The sequence below is a fragment of the Chanos chanos genome, chromosome 3 (assembly GCF_902362185.1).
Source record: "Chanos chanos chromosome 3, fChaCha1.1, whole genome shotgun sequence".
Taxonomy (NCBI): Eukaryota; Metazoa; Chordata; class Actinopteri; order Gonorynchiformes; family Chanidae; genus Chanos; species Chanos chanos.
In genome coordinates, this window is record NC_044497.1 from 48,687,831 (window position 1) to 48,709,280 (window position 21,450).

A 21,450-nucleotide genomic window follows, 5' to 3' on the forward strand; every position below is an offset into this window, starting at 1 on the left:
TTTAATCCACCCAGCAGAGACAATGGGGTTCAGCAGAGATGGGGTCAGGACTCCTGTTGCATGGCAGCCTCTCTCGATAGGCTCTGACCACTGCAGGCCAAAATAAACAAACAAGACAGTATTGTGCTATTTTCAGTGCCAGTATTCCCCTATGCAAAAAGTGTACATCATTCAATCACTTTGAGATAGCGATTGACCTGGGCGTGCTGAGGGCGGAGCCTAACCAGATTGGCAGATGGTTCATGCAATGAAGCAGGTACCGGACACTCATCCCTGAAGGGGGGGGGGGCGGAGTCACAGTATAAAAGTGGTATAAAAGGAATACAAAGAAAAAAAGAAAGCCCTTGTACTGTGGGGGTTCAGGAAGGGCTTCTTTGCGCGGCTGCCTTTACTTTTCAGTGTGATTTCTGTCTCCCTCCCTCTCTCTTTCTGTCTCTCTCTCTCAATCGTCTGAGGGATCAGGGTCCTCAAAGGACACCCTAGTGGACTCTCGGAAGTCGGGGTGCCGCAGGTCCGATAGAAATTTGGTTGGGGTGAGCATGTGGGTGGAACCTGCGGAGGAACAAAGGTGGCTTCACGCTCAGTTTTCATCATACAGCACACCCCACTGCTGCCACCATCTTGGGATAGAAAAGGGTTAAACAACCATTTCCCCACATCCATAGCTATTAACCTCCCTAAAAACAAAGCAAAACCAAAAATCCTCAAGGCTGTCTTCATATTGAGATAGAACTAAGATAGATATTGAGGGGTTTTTTTTTCTTTTTTTTTTTTCCTGTTGCCATTTACTTCAACCTGAGTGTTGGGGATTTTGCATGTCAGAAGTGATTCTTTATTCCAAAGAAACTCTAAATAGCTCCCAAATCAACCAGATGGGACATTGTAGATGTCTACTAAATTGGTGAGTAGTGTAAAAGTAATTCAGTTTTAATGAGGAAGACACACAATAAAAAAAAAAAAAGGTCTAGGAACACAAACACATTTACACACACGTCACAGTAACATACAAATAACCGACTTACGAAAATAGACGCGGCTTGGCTGTAATTCAAGAACAGTTAAAAAACATAACAGCACAAAAATACAAGACAGTACCATAAGCACAAGAAAAGTACACAGGACAGATTTTCTATCTGGACACAGATACAGTCTATATTAAAAACACAGAGAAAACAAGACTAGAAATATAGGGACACACTGAAAAGCCACTTTTTGAGAACAGTCAAACATGCAAGCAGTGTACTAAAATAGTTGTTTTGCTGACACAGTATGTGTGTGTGTTACTAATCAAGTTGTGATGCTATTTCATACTGATCATGGATTGCTTACGTTCATATGTAAGTGGTACTTGTATTTATAGAATGTAATAAATCAGTCTTTGTTGACTGGTGCTATAGGGCACTGGGTCCCAAACTTTTTTGTCAGCTTCCAAATTATTCAATCCAAGTCCAAATTATTTTCCTGAAGTGATTGAGATTTCAACTAGTTGAACTTAATTTGACATTGAAATTTCCATCACAATCTCACAAATTCGCAAACCTCCAGTTGGGAACCTCTGTTATAGAGTATCAACAGCTGCAAGAGTGACACGGTGCACTGGAGTTGTTACACGTTTTGCATTTGAAAATGTGTCCCCTCTAGGGAAGAAGGATATTCTAGAAGGATCGAATCAAATTCAATCAAATTTTCCCATTATCGCTCATAAGTCATCCTCCTGACATACCAGACACCTCAGTCAATGAGGCTTACACATATTTCCTCCAACACATCTGAAACCTACCATTGCATCCATTCCTGTTACAAACTGCATGGCAATGTAAAGTAATAAATATAATGCTGTTAGAGGAGAGCATCCTCTGCTCAAAGATGCCTGCAACTACACTGGCACCTGACTGTCGGTCACCATTAGGAAAAGGTGAGAGGGACAGTGATCTCAGCTGACATAGACGCTCAATGGAAAATGCCCAATTGTGTTCCCTATGGCTCACCTGGGATTTACTAATTATTAATTAATTATTACTAATTAATCTGAACAGTTAACATGTAGTTTATACATAGCTATGACCACCATAGTCTCATGTAACCAGCTGTGGAAATCTCAGAGTCTGGTAGACCTTATGGTAAGAGTTAGGAAAACACCATCAGGAATGCCCTTGCAGTGTTTAAAAATTGTCCAGTATTTGTTTAAGAACTATCTGTCTACCATAATCATTTGATAAACACACTAACCTGTACTTTCGTTTAATTTGAGGCAAAATCTGACAAACTCTCACTAATATTTTGCTTTATGTGGACCACAGCAAGCTTCTGTAGACACCAGCGAACTAGCTGTTTTGATAACTTCCTGGTGAACAAAGTTTACCAGACACTGATTGGCAGAGCAATTGCATCATCTGGTCACATGAGACTACTACCATTCTTTTCCCACTCCTCTGCCAGACTGGATCTGCAGGCACCCCCTGGCTATAGACTCACCAATGATGGCCTCCCATTTGCCGTTGGCCTGTGTGACTTCATAGGCACAGCGCATCTCGCTGAAGGACGCTCCACCGATAATGAAGACCATGACTCGAGGGCCCGTGCGGTATTCCCCGGGGGTTTTATTCTTGTGCCAGTGGCCATACCGGGCACTGCCATAGGAGAAAAATATTGAAGAAAATGAGGTTGTTGCATCATAAAATAGGCATTACAGACCTTGAGTAGCACAGAAAAATATTATGCTATAATTATCTGTATGGTGTTTTTTGGCCTTGATTAACACATTAGTTCAGCAGCAACTTTGCAAAAATGATTTTTATTATGTGTAGCGGAAGTATTATTACTAAGTTTGAACACTATTCTGTACTGTTACTCTGCGTTTAACATTAGAACATCTGTGAAAGGTGGAAGATGATGCAAGATCATTATCACCTAATATGAAGGTTTCATTTAATGAATATCATTATGCATGACTGTGTCAGTAAGTGGTTCAAAAATAATATTCAACAATAATTTGCCCACACCCTCAACCTTTGTGGTTATCACAACATTTACATATGAATGAGTAAACTCAATGACCTCCCCCATTCATATGTCTCTTAGTGGTCTGTTTCTCCTGCCGCCTAATGTAATTCACACTCTCCTTTAGAGTGTAACACCTCCTGTCCCAAAGAGTCAATAACAGGCGTAATGAGAGAGGAAATCACTATTAGCACTAGTGATCTGAAGTCTGATCAATAATCTCACAAGTAAAGGGGTCAGTGTGTCAACCCATCACCCATCGCCCTACCTCACTACTACTAGGATAGTAGACATTATGGTACTACTACTGGTCTCTACCGTGTAGTGGAGAAAAGCTCCTATAACATTTGTCCTAAGGGCTGACCATTCTGGTGGGACCATTAACACTGTTAGCAAGACCATATTCCTGTCCACTCCTTTATGAGAGCAGTAGCGTATGGTGTTTGGTGCAATCACTCATCAGTCTCCCACCAATCACAGTATTGATCTAAGCAACCCCTCCTCCTCCTCTCTCTGAGTACAAATGACTATTGATCAAAACATTTTATTGCAATCTCTTCAACCTCAGTATGGCTACAGCAATAAAACAAACGAACATGCTTACTCATAACTGTATCAAAAAAAGAAAAAAAAAGAAAAAATATGGGATATAAAAAATATGTGGAAGTTGTGGTGTGTGTGTGTGTACCTGACTGCAGAGGTGCTGAAGGAAGAAGAGGAGCGAGTAGAGATGTAGGGGTAGTGCTTGGTGTCTAGCTTATCATCGATAGCATCCTATAAAAAACACAATACAGTGATAATTTTAAAAAAAAACACCTTCATAAGTACACACACATGCCATATTAAATGGAGACACGCACACCGAGGAGTGAGACTAACCTCCATTATGTCCTTGACCAGTGGAGTCCAACGAGACAGCTGATAGGTCTGCTCACTCACTCGCTCCTTACGATCCATCTTCTTCCCCCGGCGCAGGGTTGACTAGAGCACCAGACAGATGGAGGGAAGAGATTAGACACTAGTGTAGATTAAAAGACTGCATAATGATAGTGACCTTTAATTAACCATACCCTATTAGGAACAGTAATATATCTAATGCAACATTTCCACTGACATTTGCAAACCTGGAAATCCCATGACAAAGAGTGTATGTGAATGAGTCAGGAAAAGAAAGATAAAAAAGAAAGAGTGAAAGAAATATTCACATCTGTGATGATGGGGACACCCAGGTGAGCCATGTTGGTGATGATCTCACTGTCCTCTGGTGGAATCTGTGCATGCTGGATCAACTTGTTCAGGTTCTCCTCCGTGATGCCTGAGTTACCACGGAAACACCATCACAAAATGGCCGGAGCAAACGGTCTGACTGACCAGCTTAGGTAAAAGCTAAAATGGCTGCCAACTCTCATAAAAGTAATGGAGTGTGTGCGGAGTCTCTCTATCTCTTACCGTTCTTGAGGAAGATGTAGAGAAGGATGATGCGGATCTTGTCGTAGGTGCTGACATTGGCGTCCAGCAGAATAGGTACGATAGCCCTCATGGGGTCTTTGATCTTCTCACCCTCTGCGTCTGTGCCCATGGCAAGATCCTGCAAACATACAGAGAGAACAAAGACTTCAAAAACCTCCAAAATACGGTTTCCACTTCTACAACCCTCAACACTAACGTTTGTTTCAAACCTGACAAATGACTCAAATGATTAAGTGTTACATTATTACAATGTGTGTTCAAGGTTGACGTGAATGAAAAAGTCAAGGGCAGTAAATCATTGTGGTGGAACTGCGGTATATGAGAAAGCTTCATTTAAAACTGTCTTATTAGTTAAGTCTATTCCTTTCTCTTTTCACTGTCATTTTCTTGCTCCTACAGATGTAGGTTCGATGCACTCCACTGGCCAGTACAGCTAGGTTTCAGGATGCTAACATTATCTTCCTTCACTGTAAGTTTTTGAGACCAGACTGGCTCAGTTCATCATTGGATCATGAAAGTTGTTTCCTTATATCCATGACATAAAAGCTAGGTTTTTCCCTCTTTCTCTCCTGTCTTGGTGGCAGTATTTTAGACCATTGCTGCATACCTGTTCTACACGGCAGAGCTTGTCCACAGTGCCCTGGTAATGCTTCATGCAGTCCTCAGCCAGCTGCAGGTGAGTGGAGTACTGCAGACACAGAGAGTGTTTAAAGGTTAACAGCACTGACTTCTGGATTTACCAAAGCGCTTTTCACGCTGGATTATACTCTGCTAGGATTTCATATCAGTCATATGTGTTTTGGAATGAAGCCAGCTAGATGGGAAATTAGTATGAGATCAAGAGAAGTTTGAAAGCGTAATGAGAGTGCCAGTCGAGTCTTTATGACACGACATCTCTCACCTTACTGAGCTCTTTCTGATACTGCGGCATCTTCTTCAGCATCTGAGAGAGGTCCCTCATAGTGGTCTGAAAGAACAGACAAAGGTCATATATAAAAAAAAAGGCACACACAAATCTTGTTTATATATCTGCTCAGTAAAATAAAGCACCACTCTGACGTCCGTGTCTCTTTCACTTCGGTCAATTAAAAACTAAAAGTGCTCTTCATTTTACACCACAATGAAATTTCTGAGTGTGTGCATGTGTGTCTGTGTGTGGTTGAGACAGAGAGAGAGAAAGAGAAAGAGAGAGAAAGAGAGAGAGAGAGAGAGAGAGAGAGAGAGAGAGAGAGAGAGAGAGAGAGAGAGAGAGAAGGCTCAATCAGGGAGCAGAAATGTGCATGTGCTGTGTCAGTAAGTAAATCAATATTAATCCTCCACCAGGCTGAGAGGGAGGTTATGATGAGTCAGCTCAGAAACAGCTTCCAGCTTTCTCCCCTACCTTCTCTCCAGTATTCATTCAACACTCTCCTCCTATCTCCCCTACCTTCTCTCCAGTATTCATTCAACACTCTCCTCCTATCTCCCCTACCTTCTCTCCAGTATTCATTCAACACTCTCCTCCTATCTCCCCTACCTTCTCTCCAGTATTCATTCAACACTCTCCTCCTATCTCCCCTACCTTCTCTCCAGTATTCATTCAACACTCTCCTCCTATCTCCCCTACCTTCTCTCAAGTATTCATTCAACACTCTCCTACTATCTCCCCTACCTTCTCTCCAGTATTCATTCAACACTCTCCTACTATCTCCCCTACCTTCTCTCCAGTATTCATTCAACACTCTCCTACTATCTCCCCTACCTTCTCTCCAGTATTCATTCAACACTCTCCTACTATCTCCCCTACCTTCTCTCAAGTATTCATTCAGCACTCTCCTACTATCTCCCCTACCTTCTCTCCAGTATTCATTCAACACTCTCCTACTATCTCCCCTACCTTCTCTCCAGTATTCATTCAACACTCTCCTACTATCTCCCCTACCTTCTCTCCAGTATTCATTCAACACTCTCCTACTATCTCCCCTACCTTCTCTCCAGTATTCATCCGTTTGCTGGCAGAGAACTCCTTCAGGGAACGTGTCACCTCTCTACGAGTGAGAAAGAGAGAGACAGAAAGAAAGAAAAATCACAGACTCCAGAAAAATAAGACAGTATATCATTTGCAGTGCTTCAAAGCAAGCATAAAGGATGACAAAGGGAAAAAAGGGAAAGGGGGAGAGAACAGGAGTGACAGGGACACAGAAGGAGAGAGAAAGAAAGAAAGAAAGAAAGAAAGAAAGAAAGAAAGAAAGAAAGAAAGAAAGAAAGAAAGAAAGAAAGAAAGAAGGAAGTCACTCACTGAGACACCTCTGCAATGTGTTTGTGCCGTAGCGACACCCACAGGTCATCATCCTCATGCAGAAGAACTTCCTTCTCACGTGAATCTCCCATTCCACTAGTCTCATACCTGAGACGCAACCGAGAAATAAATAACTCTTACAAAAGTCACGACTAGTGCAAATATTGGTGAAAGAGGAGTGATGCACGAAAGAAAATCACATTTTATGAGCAACTGTTTAGACTCATAATATTCTCGTTTTCAACTGATACAGCTGCGGAATCTCAAGAAAAAAACATCATTCTCACAGTTTAATTTTTATTGTCCTATCTGTCCAATCAAAATGAATTTTTCTGGACATATAATAAGAGATCAGTCATGCTGTGCAATCTTCTCACTTGTAGACATCATTCTCAATGGGAAGCAGGTCATAACCCATAGCCTGGAAGGTCAACTCGTGCAGAACTGGGGAAACTGGATCAAAACCCCGGTCCAGAATGATGAGCTGAGAACGGGCCTTATCTGGACCCTGAAAAGATAGGAAGGGTTGACAGATAGTGTCCTTTCTAAAGTAACCATCTGATATCGCTCATGAAACACCTTGATATTCTGATTAACATCACAAATCCTTTCCCTACGACAGTTTCATAGTTTCTGTCTCTATATGAAACTGCTTTTTTTCTCTTACTTTAAGAATCTCATATCTCCTTAGCTCTTACCTCTCCCATTGTGGGGTCATCAGCTTTGTATGCATCCAGTTTGTCCTGCACTAGCTGGGCAAGTGTGGCATTGTCTTTGTACTCCCTGAGTGAACAGACAGACAAACAAAGAAAACAAATGATTAGTAAGCCAACAAATGGACATGATCCCTGGTTGCATGTAACAGTGATATGAACTGTGTATTGAGAAAAAAACCACTCAGACTGGGCGAATGAGTGACGGCCCCGTGTGTCTCACCCTCGATATCTCACTGCTGGATACTCTTTCAGCGTGGCACACAAAGTGGCCAGTTGCTCTGCCAACCTTTCCATCACTGGGTTCTTCAGCTGGGTTTTGTGAGGACTGTAGAAACTCTGGAAGGCGTCAGGGTTGTCCAAAGAGTACACCTACACACATACACACACATACACACCCACACACACATAATGTATTTTAAGTAAAATGGCTAGAGGCTAGAAATTATCCTGGTAGGATATAGACACTGTAGGAGTTAGTAACTGTATGATGTGCCGATAAAAATGTGTAACATTGTAACTTTAAGTAAGTACTCCAAGCACTTTAGTTGTAGTAGGTGACTGTAAGACTATATAGAAATTCAATGACAAATAAAGAAGAGTCATTACAGCATGATGAAGGCCATAAAGGACGGATGATGGGAGATTTGGACACTTCTATTCAAGTCTAAGTGAATCTTACTGTGAGAGCCAGCACCTAAAAGACAGCAGGACACTGCAACGGCTCTGTCCTCTAGTGTCCCTGTGCATGACTACTCATGTGTGGAATTATCTAGGTTTCATTATGACCCCACACATTGGCTCTGTGCTCATTTGCTCTGAGGGCGAAGCTAGCTCATTCATTACACAGAAAGACAATGTGCAATGACAGCCTGTCACTGCAGTCTTTTCTTCCTTCCTGCTTTTGTGTTTCCTGTATTCCCTCCCTGCCTCTCTCTCCCGCTCTCTCTCTCTCTCTGTCTCTATGTCACACACACACAGACACAGACACACACACGCACTCACACAGACACACACCCTCTCTCTCCCTCTCTCTCATACTATCTTATCACAGCTCTTTCTAAAACCATTCTCCACTCCCCATCTGCACAAGGTCACATGACTGTCCTTCTGCTCCACAGACGTGCTCTCTTTGATGCCTGGTCCGTGTCGTAACCTTCTCTGATTGGCTGTTGTTTGCTGCGGATGCTGAGTAAGCCAATGATGCAGGGCTTTGAAGGTGGGTTTGTGAGGCAGCGAGCTGCAGCATCACGCTTGAGGCAAAAAAAAGCCACACTGACTCTTCTGAATTAATCATAGCAGACAGGATCAGCTACGTAGTGTGGGTCAGACTGCAGCCCCAGCCTCAGAGCACTTCTGGAAGTCTCTATCAGCAAACAGCTCTAAAATCCCTGACAAGCGCTTCATCGGTCTCTCCTGGTAACTGTCACTGCTCTGGAGAGATCTCTACTGCACTCCCTCTCTCCCTCTCTCTCTTTCTGTCTGTCTCTGTCGTTTTCACACCTGGGACTCGTACGGCAGGAAGGCGATGTTGATCTCATTCAAAGTCTTGATGCTTTTGGAAGCCCGACTCTTCACCAGCTCATTAAATAAGGGGTCAGGGCAGGCTGTATGGGAATAACAGAGGTTAGAGTGCACACATAAAAATACCAAATGAATGAGAAAAGGAATCAAATAAACACTGAAGGTTTTTTAGTGTCCTGTGTTCCTGTGAATACAAATAAACACTGTCTTATCATGCAAACATTTTGAATAATTAATAGGCTGTGGCAAAACAAAGTACTGAATTGCTTCAGATTATTACTTTGTAAGTTAATGGTAGGATCTGACTTTGTGTATCACACTGTGTGCACGATCTCTTGGTGATATCTGATAATAATGCATTTATAGCTATGGTAGAATAGCAGAGCATCTCAATACTCACAATCAGTGAAGAACACATGAGCTCCTTTGTATTTGACTGACTGAGGATCTTTGAAGTCATTAATAAGAGTATGGACAGACTATAAGGAGAACAAAACAAAAGAATGATGGTTTAGTAAAAGTGTGTGTGTGCGCGTGTGTTTGTGTGTGTGTGTGTGTGTGCCTATAGATGTACACATCTGTCTTTGTGTTTTTTAGCCTATATCTTTGTTTCTATAGTAGCTACACTGAGCCACAGTTATAGAGGATTGTGGGTTGTTTGCGTAGGCTGAATCAACACTGTGTTTGGTGATGCTGTGCCATTTCATACAATGCATGACATATGGTCATTGTGCACAGTGTGAACTCTTCGCTTCCAAGCTGATTGTGGACTCTAATGAACAGGAGAGTGAAAGACATTATTGTGCTGTGGTGTGGGTTTTTCTGTGTTAGTGCCCTAGAACTTTACGTAATGGTGTGTGTAAATAGATCTGTATGTGTTTGTTTGTAAGTGTGTGCGTGCGTGCGTGTGTGTGTGTGTGTGTGTGTGTAACCACTCAGCATTTTCATTATTTCCTTGTATTTGTGTAGGTACATCAGAGAAGAATTCTCGGTACCTTCTCTGTGGGTGTGATCAGGTAGATGGCCTCCAGGGTTGGGAGAGGCTCTCTCCGTTTGTTTATGTCTTCAACAACTAAGGAGACACACAGTTCAATGTTAAATCATCTGTTTATTTATTGTAGTCTATCTATTTAGCTCTCTTGCTATTTAATCATATGGGCCTTAACTATTTTATTGGTTTTTTTCTCTTCTTGCTTTTCCTTGGGATGATAGTTTCAGCTGAGAGAGAAAATAAAAGATAGAATGTGCTTGGGCATAAAAGAAAGAAAGAACGAAAGAAAGAAAGAAAGAAAGAAAGAAAGAAAGAAAGAAAGAAAGAAAGAAAGATTGTTTGTGCATGTTGGATTGATTGGGATGATGGAAGCTTGGGATGGCCAATAGGTGCAGTGTACTCACTGGTAACGCCCTCTGTCATAATGTCTGTCATCTTACAGCAGGACGATAGCATCCGCATACTGAGCTGGTCCACCACCAGGGCCTTACAGGACACGACAGAGAGAGAGAGAGACAGGTGAGAAAATGAATGAAGGCAAGCATCAGACAAGACTGAAACATAACCAAATGATCCCCTTTTCCTAACATGAAAAATAAGTAAAATGTTTCAAAATACACTATTATCTCAGAATCAATTGTGTAACAGTCACTGATTCAGCTGTTGACCTAGCATATAGAAAAGCAAGTGTGATGTTGGTTTAGAGGAATAAGTGAAAAGGTAAGGTTAGGAGATGTTGGCCTTCCATAATGAATAGATAAATACAGCTCTGTTCCTCTCACCTTCCATTCTCCCTTCTTCTTCACCTTCTTGATGACATCGTTCATAATCTCTGCGAGAGAAGAGCATTCAGTGTCAGCTGATTGTGGACAAAGTCAAATATATTCAGCCACTTTCTTTAGTAAGAGACTTACAACCCAGATGAGTTCTTCATCTTGGCAATACCAGTAAGCTAAAAAAAACAACTCCCTCTTTTTCATAATGCTATGTCACAAATGCTTCAATACACTAAACATTCACCTAAGAGGCTAGACACATATGCATGAGATGCATGTGTAATACCAGACAACAGCACAGATGAATGGTTAGTGAGCATCAGTAACAAAAGGCAGAGTGTTTCCCTTCCTAATGAGGGCGATTAATACCACAGACAAATGAATGTGCTGACACATCCTATCACAGCTCTGTTATCAGTGCCATTGAAAGAGTGTTTCTTTCTCTCTTACAATTACTATCAAATTTAAAGGCTAATCGGAACATTTACCAACATCAATACATCCATGCCAGGTCTGACGTAAACATTTTACACTGTGTGTGTGTGTGTGTGTGTGTGTGTGTGTGTGTGTGTGTTTGTGTGTCTGTGTGTGTGTGTGGTGTGTGTCACATCTGAGCCTTGGTGTGCTCACTGGTCCTGACGTTAACATGGATTAAAACTAACATAGATTCCAGCTCAACAACATAATACAACACAAATACACACAGAGAGATTCTCTCTCTCTCTCTCTCTCTTTCTCCTCCTTTCTCTGTCACACAAACACACACACACACACACACACACAGTGTGTGTCTGTGTATATGTGTGCATCTGTTTGTGTGTGTGCGCCTGCACACACTGTGGTGACCGTGATGATATCGTTCCAAGAGACAGCATATGGCTGTTTCCCACGCCTAAAGCCCCCAACAGTGTATATGCACGTGTGTGTGTGCGTGCGCTTTTACCCAACTACTATCATCAAATTCGATGAACATGACTCATGATATTATTTCAAGTCAATGCAGCATTTATAATGCTTCAATGCCGTGTTATTACCTCAGTAAAGATGTTACAGTGCATTGGGTTCACAATATATTATACTTAAAGAATTTATAGTTTTGATAATGCAAAGAAATATGGTTCTAAGGAAACATCAACACTGCTTGCCTGTTGCACTATTAATTTTACATTACAATATATTCACAGGACAAAGTGTTAATTGCTTTTTCCTGTTCATCTACTGAAGGTGCTTCTGAGTCTGTTCTTTCGTTTGCTGGTCTAGTGTGTCCAAGGAAAGCAGACGTTTGGAGATACAGTGAAAAGTCACAGGGATGCAGTGTTGCCAAAAAAGGAAGTCACGGGGGAACAGGTCTATTGCTTTAGGTCAAGGACTGTGCACAAATTGTGTACAAGGCCGAGAGCAATGTCGACAAAAAAAAACAAAACAAAAAAAAAACAGCAGGCTGTCAGATTATAGCAGTCAAGAAAAGCAAGCTGGATTAATCTGGTGGGCGAAACCACGAAAACAAAATCAATATTTAAGTCAATAAAAAAAAATCAAAAGATCTGAGATCCCTTTGTCACGGCTCTGCTTCCGCTCTGACCGTGAGATTTCATGTGGATTTCACTCTATACAACATATGGACAGGCCAGTGTTTCACAAACACAGGATCATTTTGAGCTGGAAAATTTCAATAAATAATATCAGTCATTTATATGTTTTACTTCGTATATTTGTTTGTGCCGCTACGCTTTGGCTGATCTCCATTTTATTTGCCCTCATGTATGTAATCCTATCATCAGGGATCAAGCTAAAGGGACAACTGTCTGTTTAGCCGGGCCGATATTAGCCAGATCTGTAGTTTAGCCATCTGCTGCAGCATCGTAATAAATTTACTTAGAATCTGTTTGCTGTTTGACATTTGTACCCTTGCCGTTAGACTCTGCTAAGCTCCTCAGCGCAAAGCAACATTTATGTGTGTTTGGAATCCAAGGGATTATTTAGCCGATCAAATGTGGAGTGTGGCTACGGGAAGACTGCAGAGATTAATGGCTCTTTGGAACTGGGGAGACATCTCAGTAAAATGAATATACATTCACTGGGTGTAAGAAGTGAGCTGTCATCAGATCAAAACGGTGTGCTGTCTTATTTTACACCAAAGCAAAAAGCAAAAAAAAAAAAAAGTTATTCATGTTCAAAATATCCAAATGTTTATTCCCACTACAGTGGCATGGCAGGTAAGACTTCCTCCACTCTGATGTATATTGTCCAGATGTATCAGCGTTCTTCATTCTCTTTCAAGGCTTAAGCTCACACTCTCTTATATCATCAACAAATATTTATTTTACCTCAAAATCTTAAAATTTCCTTTCTAATCTCAGTAAAATTTCACTCCACCACACAGAATCCCACCATCTCTCACTTTGGTCAAGAATGCCAAGTGAGTCATAACAGTGTTGAAGGACACTCAGATTTGCGCTTTCTCTCACTCTCTCTCTCACTCATATCTCTCTAGATCTGTCCATTGGAGGTACTAAATTTCTCTATAGAAATAGAGGGTAGGAACCTTAGATATAATATAATCAAATAGTTTTAGTAAATCATTCTCTCAGTGACTCAATATATATATATATAGATTTTGGTTTAGGTTTAATGACCTCACATGGTTGTGCCTTTAGGGGGTGAGCGACGAGTCTTGTCATTCAGTGCTATCTCCTGAGGATGCCAATGCTTACGTGCTGTATCCCCCTGCAATACCCTCAGTTCACCCTGTCTGTGCCTCTGCTTCCACATCACTGAGACTGTGGAAGGTACCATCTCAGAGAGATGGAGGGGGGGGGGGGGGGCGCTGTGGTAGCAGAGTGAGGTGCTGAATGCATGAAAAGCTGCATGACTGTGTTCAAATACAGAGGGAAAGGCTCAGCCAAAGAGAGCACAGATCTTCTCTGCAGGTGGTTCGTTGCGTGGCCAAACCAATTTTTCAGGACCGTACAAGAGAGCGTGGGATGGCATAGACAAATGCTTAATCATTCTGTCAGCAAAAGGCTCTTCTGTTTCATTTAAAACAATTTATAGTACACTTCCGCTCAAAGCATGGAGAGAGAAATCTAGCACAAAATTGGTAGGCATTATAGCCACAAGCATTAGATCCATAACAGTGTTAGGGGGAGGGGACCAAATGTGAAAATTTTATGTGCAGTGCTGAGCAGAGATTTTGCATTGACACCGCTGCTGGTACCATGTCCTTTCTTATATTTTTCTGTTTTATGCGATTAGGGTTTTGGCTATTTGCTGTGGAGAGTCTGTTTTATATTGAAGGCGTACTGTATTCATGTTCTTTTGTGCCTATAGCTATTTATTGGAGGGCAGTAACCCATTTATGTCCCTCTATTCCTTCAACTTTCCTCATAATAGACACGGAAGGAAATGACTAGGGTTACCCAAGAGTTAAACACCAGAGAGATTGAAGGGAGAGAGGGTCATCAAAGAATTTGGTGGGGAACAGCTGCAGGAACTGCTCTCCCCTTCCTTCACCTCCCTGTTTGGAAGTACAATACAAGTCCACAAAGCCCAAGCTAAGCTTTGTGTGCGGAGACTGACCTGTGCAAACACACACACACACACATACACACACATATACACACATGCAGTGTCATCCACAGGGCAGGATCTGCTCACAGCTTTGACAATCAGAACCTCAGCTGCAGGACGAGTTGGCTGCGTCTGTTTTAACCAGTTTTAAATCAAACTTAAACCAAATTCAGATTGGCAAGTGCAAGCAATACAGTAAAACTCCACTACGTGGGCAGCAAAGCCGTTAGCTTATTATCCACATTTCCAGCCTTCTCAGATTTGGAAGAAAAAGCAAAGCATCTGTTTAGACTAGAACCCATATCTGTAAGAAAAGATTAAATAACCTCCATGGTCTGGTTATCTGACTGTCTGGGGCACAGCCTTTAGACAGATTATGTAATCTAATCAGTAAGTTCCAAACAACAGGTCATTGGCAAAAAAAAAAAAATGCGTTCATCTATTGAGCCAGTGTGCATTTGCAGTCACCGCAGCTTTGTTGAAAAAAAAAAAAATTACATGCCTCTCCTCAACGAGAGCGCGGTAACAGTTCATCTTTTGGATGGTGGTAATTTCTACTCTGTACTTTAGCACATCTCCGGCCCAGTTTAGAGTCAGTCATAAAGGGGAAAGAGAGATGAGGTAGAGAGAGGTACAGATGTTCTCACTGGGGTGCAAAATGCACTGCTGAAACCTAATGACCAGCTGTCCTCTTTCCTAGATGCCTAGTTATAGGATTTCTCCCACTGAAGGATTATACATTTCGGCATAGTCATGTCCCAAACAAACAAACAAAAAAATCTCTCAATTAAAATGTTGCTGGGCGTAAAGAAAAATGAGTAAAGGGATCAGCATCTGACCTGACAAAAGCGCATGAAAACAGTGGGTGAGTGGAGAGCATTACACTATATGACCCTGAGTCCCTCATATATTCCAGTCTGTCAGCGCTGTAGATTTAACCCTTGATTTCCTACATCCCTTGGGGCTCTTGCCTTTGATTTCATGACCCACTTTTCATCTTAGTCTCAGAGGATTTGACCATCCCTGATCTTAAAGGGACAGCACCTATTTCCCCTGTACCCTCCAATGCTCCTTATGTCATTGAAAAATCACTGAAGAAAATATGCCACATTATTAACATGGAAGGCTAGTTTTAATATACTTTATTTGATGAAACATCCATTTATGTGGGGCTTCTCAAAATTAATAATTGATCATGTCCTATAATGGCAGCTGAGCACTGTGAATGAAGGAACTGAGAAAGGATGTCTATTTGACTGAGCCTCTTCTTCAAACCTACAAACACACACACACACACACACACACACACACTCTTGCATACACTGAACTGTGAGTCTGCTGTCCCCCTAGTGCAAGACATCAGCCTGCTGAGTCATTACGCAACAGCCTCATCTCTCACTCCTTAAGCCACTCGACCAATCAGCGCCCTCCGTCCCTGACTGAGAACATAACGCTGATGCTCCAAGAAGACATGACACAGGAAGTTTTATCCTCACTGTTTGAGTCAAGGGTCAAGGGTCAAGGGTCAAGATGTTCTATTAGGCTCTATAAGCAAGGTTTTCGGTCACAAGGAACATTTTCCACCATAATTCAGACAGATTGAGATTGCTTTACAGTGGCTCTCACGCCATTTTGATGCCATTCCACCATTATTAGGAATAATAATTTATTTCCATGGTTTTCTGATGGCTTGCAATAATGCTAACATTACCATCGCAAATGCTTTCTGGCTTTGAAAAATGTCTCTGCTGTCTAATAACCATCTGGCACCACTTGATGATTATCAACCGGTCATTACCACTCCAAACAACAAAACAATTAATACATGATGTATTGAAATCATTGAAAACAGATAATAACATTATCAAATCATAATTATATGTGGTAAAAACAATTCCAATCTGCATAGCTTTCTCCCGTTTGTTGTTCGGCCATTCGGAAACGTGTGGGAGCTCAACCTATGCATTTTTTATAATGCCCAATTGCAACACCATGTTCAAATTAAAAATGAGTGCTTCTTTGGTTTCTGAGTACAGTATTATATAACTTGTACGAAAGAATTAGACATCTGCACGAAACATTGAGATAGACGGCATCTGTTTTTGTGTATCCAGACTGCCAACTGACAAATCTCATATCAGTAAAATTATTCTTAGTAGAAAAGGTCTTACGCTGTGTGCATAAGAGAGCATATTTCTCACCGTAAAACATGCCTTTTAGAAACTTTTTTGACATCCATTATAATTAGTTTTATCCATAGAATACTAACTTGCTTATTAGACATGAACTTTCTTACATGAAGAAGCACAAGAAAAAAGTTCTGTAACATAGAAGTAAAGCTAACTAAATAAAGTAAACATGAGGTGTTTCTCTGCAGGTATTGTTCACATTAGGGATACGATATCACACCCAATCACGCGATGTATCTGTCCCCCGATCTATAAACTCATTTTCATTTTCATGGTGATGCGGCAGACCCCTGGTGCAGGGATGGAAGTGTAAGGCATGAATTTCCTTTATGGCACCATGAAATCAACACTGAAGGCAATTCCTTGGATGCAATCTATGGTTCAGTCAGATCTCCATTCCAAACGAAGTCGGTGATACAGATTCATAAAAGATTAACCGTCAAAGGACAGCAAGGTATTGTCAGTGTGTTATATACAGAGCAGTGTAATATACAGAGCATTCACAAAAACATTTGGAAACGATTTGGAAGTTAACACTTGATTTCTTGTTTCTGATTTCATCACTGTTGTCTAAATCTTTAGACTCTAAAGACACCTTGTGCCAATAAATACTTTTTTTTTAATTACTAAATGGGAGAACATTGGCTGTAGGAATACAATATATTCTACAGCCTCATTGTGGGCTACTACACAGCATGTTTCATATATTAAGACTCATGTATGGAGCACTCCTGTGTGATGATAATGAAAAATAAAAAAAACAGGACCTATGCTGAAATTGACTGAGGAAAGGCCAGTGATGCATTGTATTATAACCAGGGTGTGCAACACCCTGGTTGCCTAATATGAATTCTATTCCTGTTGTTTTCTCTCTCCCTTCTCTCTCTCTCTCTCTCTCTCTCTCTCTCTCTCGCTCTCTTTCTTTCTTCCTCTCTCTTTCTGCTCAGTTGAGAGAGCACACTAAGAACCTGATTGTGCCATCATGCAGAGGTTGCAGAGAAGTATTAAGTCTTGACAGAGCTTCTGTCATCCCAAAAGCATTTAGAACTCTATCAGGACAGAATTCTCTGTGAATTAAAGCGTCTTCCTCAATGAAGACCACATTTTCATCAGACTCTCACTTCTTTCATTCTCTCTTTCATTTCTTTGTTCTCTTCTTCTCCTCTGACCTGCTTTTCAACCATGTCTGCATCCTCTGTTGTCCTTTTACTTCTTTCCTTTGGCATGAACAGATTGGCTGACAGACAGCACGATTCTGAAAAAAGCATTCTTATTTCTTGAGCTGTTATATTTATACACACACGCATGTGTTCAATCTGTCTGCTGGGCGCTGTGTGGAGGAGATCTGATAATGTGGTGAGTAGGAGGAGAAATGGAGACCAATGCCAACTCTTTCATTTTAATAATAAGGACATTGGTTATGGCAGGACTGTTATTTTAAATTGCTATTATAGGATAGAAGTATCAGCAGTGTGACACCACAAAAAAAAAAAAGTGTTCCTTGTATGTTTACAAAACACATACTACATCATATGGCAACACGAAATAGAAAAAAAAAATATTCAAGGTCACTGAGACTGTGAACGCCTGCTGGTAGACACTGAAGGAGAGACTGACTTATTTCCCTTTGAGTTCTGACTGAAGTTATATACTTGCGCTCAGCCGTGTAGGACAAAGTTTTTCTCTTTGTTGCTATTGAAGACTCTATGTTATTCAGTGTCAGTTCATTTATAAAAGTAATGTTAGAGCTAAAGCATTCGTAAAGATTGAAAATTTAGATGAGAGATTGGTGGTGAGCCTTAGGATGCTGTAGGACACATACATACATACAGTGGGACATGGGCAGCTCTTCAGCATGTGTGTGTGTTTGTGTATGTGCGTGTGTGGGCATGTTATACAAAAATGTTAACTAGAGCCAAACATTAAAGCACTACAGTGTTCTTCATGTATATTAATACAAAAATGACCAGTGATATCTTGAATGTCGTATGGCTGTAATATTCCGGGCAATTTATTTTACTGGGAACTGAAGAAAAATTTTTCTTAACTGTTGTGTATTCTTCTGTAATCATTTTGGAAAACATTAGAAATGCATGATACTCATGGATAGAGAATTCATTCATAAAAATGAATAAAACAAATTAACGAGGCTGTCTAAGACATGGATAAAACTGTGGTCTAGTATCCTGTTCTTAATTTCATCCAACATACACCAGCTATCTGCTTTCGTTTGCTTTCGAAGTGTATAAAATATTGAATCCAAATAATATGATTTAAAACCTGACTGTATGAGTCATGCCGAATGCTGCTGTGACGGCAAAATAACAAAATACGGATAAGAGGGAAAATGCCATCCTAAATTGCTATCTATAATCAACATACTCCTGTTATTCCCACATGGATTAACATAAGGCTGTTAAATCAGTTTTATTGAGGATTATCAGTGATTCTGCCGACCAGTGCTGAAGGGGAGATGTGTGACCACAAACGCTGCCATGATACCACGTTTCATAGAGATGTAACAGCGTTTTTATTTATACTGTGTCCAGGTGGACGTTGTTAGGAGAGCAGTATCGTGACAGATTAGTTCAGGTGCATAGCACCAGATTGTAAAGGATCTGTACAGCAGTGAAGACAGTGTGTAGGCAACAGTCCTTCATTAGGTCTTCACATAGGCTACATGTTTTCCTGTGACATTTTATTATGCGATCATACAATTACGCAAACAAGCATATTTGCCAAAATGTGCGAACTGATTAGCTTATATTCGTCGAAAGAATGCTCGTTCATTAATCAGTCCTGATGACTTTGTCTCACACACGTAACGATAATTTCTGATACATCTTAATGTCCAGGAAACACTCCTTCATCTGCCTTATTAATCCCTTGACCCTTTGTCAACGTCGTTGAATCTCCCTCTGGTAGAAAAATCACTACCTTCCCATCCCCCAGCTGCGCGTACAGTCTGCTGCACAACGACAGTCACGTCGCTTCTCCTCCATCGAAACTACATCAAGTCACCCCACTAATCATCGCGGGCAAATCAAACATCGCACAGGTGTTCCGTGCTACAGAGCCTGTCCGGCACGCTCACATGTAAGTGATCGTGTTTCAACCATAGGAAGAGAGCGCGTGTTTCTCTTTCAACCATTATGCAGCAGCCACAGGCAACCGGATGGAAAATCTCAACGCCCTGTCAAGTACAACCAGAACTGCTATGGGTTTGAGACACCATTATCACTATGTTAATTTCATTTTGATGTTAATGGAGGAAATATCTATCTATCTATGTATCTATCTATCTATCTATCTATCTATCTATCTATCATTACTGTTGTGGAAAATTAACGACCACTGGTGTCTTAACACAGGTGATGACTGATTAGTTTATAAGTTAATGGGTTCCACACATCTGTGACACAGAAACAAATCCGCGTCCTTTGGCCTTCTGCTTTAATATGGCATTACATTACTGACAAATTCTTTCATTACATCGTACATTTATAGTGTTTGAGAAAGCTCATGGATACATTAAGACCCCGTTGTGCCTACAAGACCTTCGTTTGCCTCCGTGGCCTCATATGCAACATAACAACCATTAAGAGGATATCGTCCTGTCTGGTTTTACATCATTGCACTAGGCCGTCTCTGTCATAGATATAAAGGCGTAAACCATTAAGGACGACACAGACATGAAATACTAGTAGTTAATTTTCGCAGATTTGGCTTGCACGTTTATTCAACAGAACTACTGTAAATGAAACAGGATTCCCTATCAAACTGGGTGGTCTGTTCTCTTTTGACGTTGTCAGGCTTCCATCCCGGTGTCAAGTGTTTACACACTCCTAGAACACAACACGCACACAAGGCTCCTAGTCCCTGGGGATCTGGGGTGGGGGGGTAAAACTGTTATTTATATCAGAAAAAAACCTTGGATGGTCGTAGCTGCAGCCTACACGGTAATGACTCTCTCTCTCTCTTTCTATCTCTCTCACACACACACACCAACACACCATTACTAGCTAATGCATTTTGTACAAAGCAATAGGGCTAAAATCGAAGATTCTCTCGCATTTCATTGTCCAGGTCTGAGCAGGAATGAATTCACATGCAATTTAACGCTATGTCTGGAAAACGGAAATTATCCTGCATTGACGAATGCGTATTACTGTTCTGCCTTTTCCTCTATTCTACTCCACTCTTCCATGGAGGACGCACCATTCCGCCATTAAACGATGCACATCTAAATGATCAGAGAAACATATTTATCTCGAAATTAAGATAACTTCCTGGTGTGATGGGTTCAACCAGTTGGAGTTTTTACGCAACGTAATCTATTGCACTGGCGATCAATCTTTTGGGTGAGGCTTTGCCGAAACGGAGACGTACAAAAACGTAGGGAAACCTGCTATGAGTATAAATATACCGATATTCTCAATATGACAATTTTCAAACGTTTTATAATAAATTTAATAAAAATATACCGACGTTACAATGATAAATTCAGCGCCTTTAGAAAATAACGCCGCAAAATGTATAGGCTACTTTGAATTCCATTTGAAAGAAGGGCGTTTCTGTTTTTTTTCTATTTCACGACAAAAGAGGGTCTCTATTTTAAAGAAAAAAGATTGTGGGTAAAACAGAAAATAATCACTAATGCGCTTCCGCAACGATGGATCCCCGTGAGTAAGGTTCTAGCTGTACATCCCAGTTACACAGCTCAGCACGGCTGCACAATAGCAAAGCAAAAACCAGCCGCATCCAAGAGGACCAAATACGCACCCACACGGGGGACTCACGCGTCGGCCCATAAGAACCCCTGAAATTGATTCTTCGCCATCTGACCACAAGATAACCTACTTAAATAGTATAGACAGAGAAGAAATAACATGATGCTCTTACTTTCCCCGACCACCGCCTTTAATCCGATGGGTGCCAT

General features: G+C 41.1%; 1 protein-coding gene across 1 annotated transcript; it reads right to left on the reverse strand.

The window, feature by feature from the left end:
* Positions 1-442: 442 nt before the first annotated feature.
* On the reverse strand, positions 443-21,450 carry stxbp1a (syntaxin binding protein 1a). Its single transcript, XM_030767964.1, has 19 exons — positions 21,414-21,450; positions 10,759-10,808; positions 10,381-10,462; positions 9,981-10,057; positions 9,386-9,464; positions 8,965-9,068; positions 7,685-7,833; positions 7,447-7,531; positions 7,126-7,256; positions 6,749-6,856; positions 6,437-6,497; positions 5,372-5,437; positions 5,078-5,158; positions 4,450-4,588; positions 4,206-4,315; positions 3,880-3,981; positions 3,689-3,774; positions 2,476-2,630; positions 443-552 (listed from the first exon to the last, which is right to left on the reverse strand). The coding sequence occupies exons 1-19, from the start codon at positions 21,448-21,450 to the stop codon at positions 443-445; spliced, it is 1,812 nt and encodes a 603-aa protein (XP_030623824.1).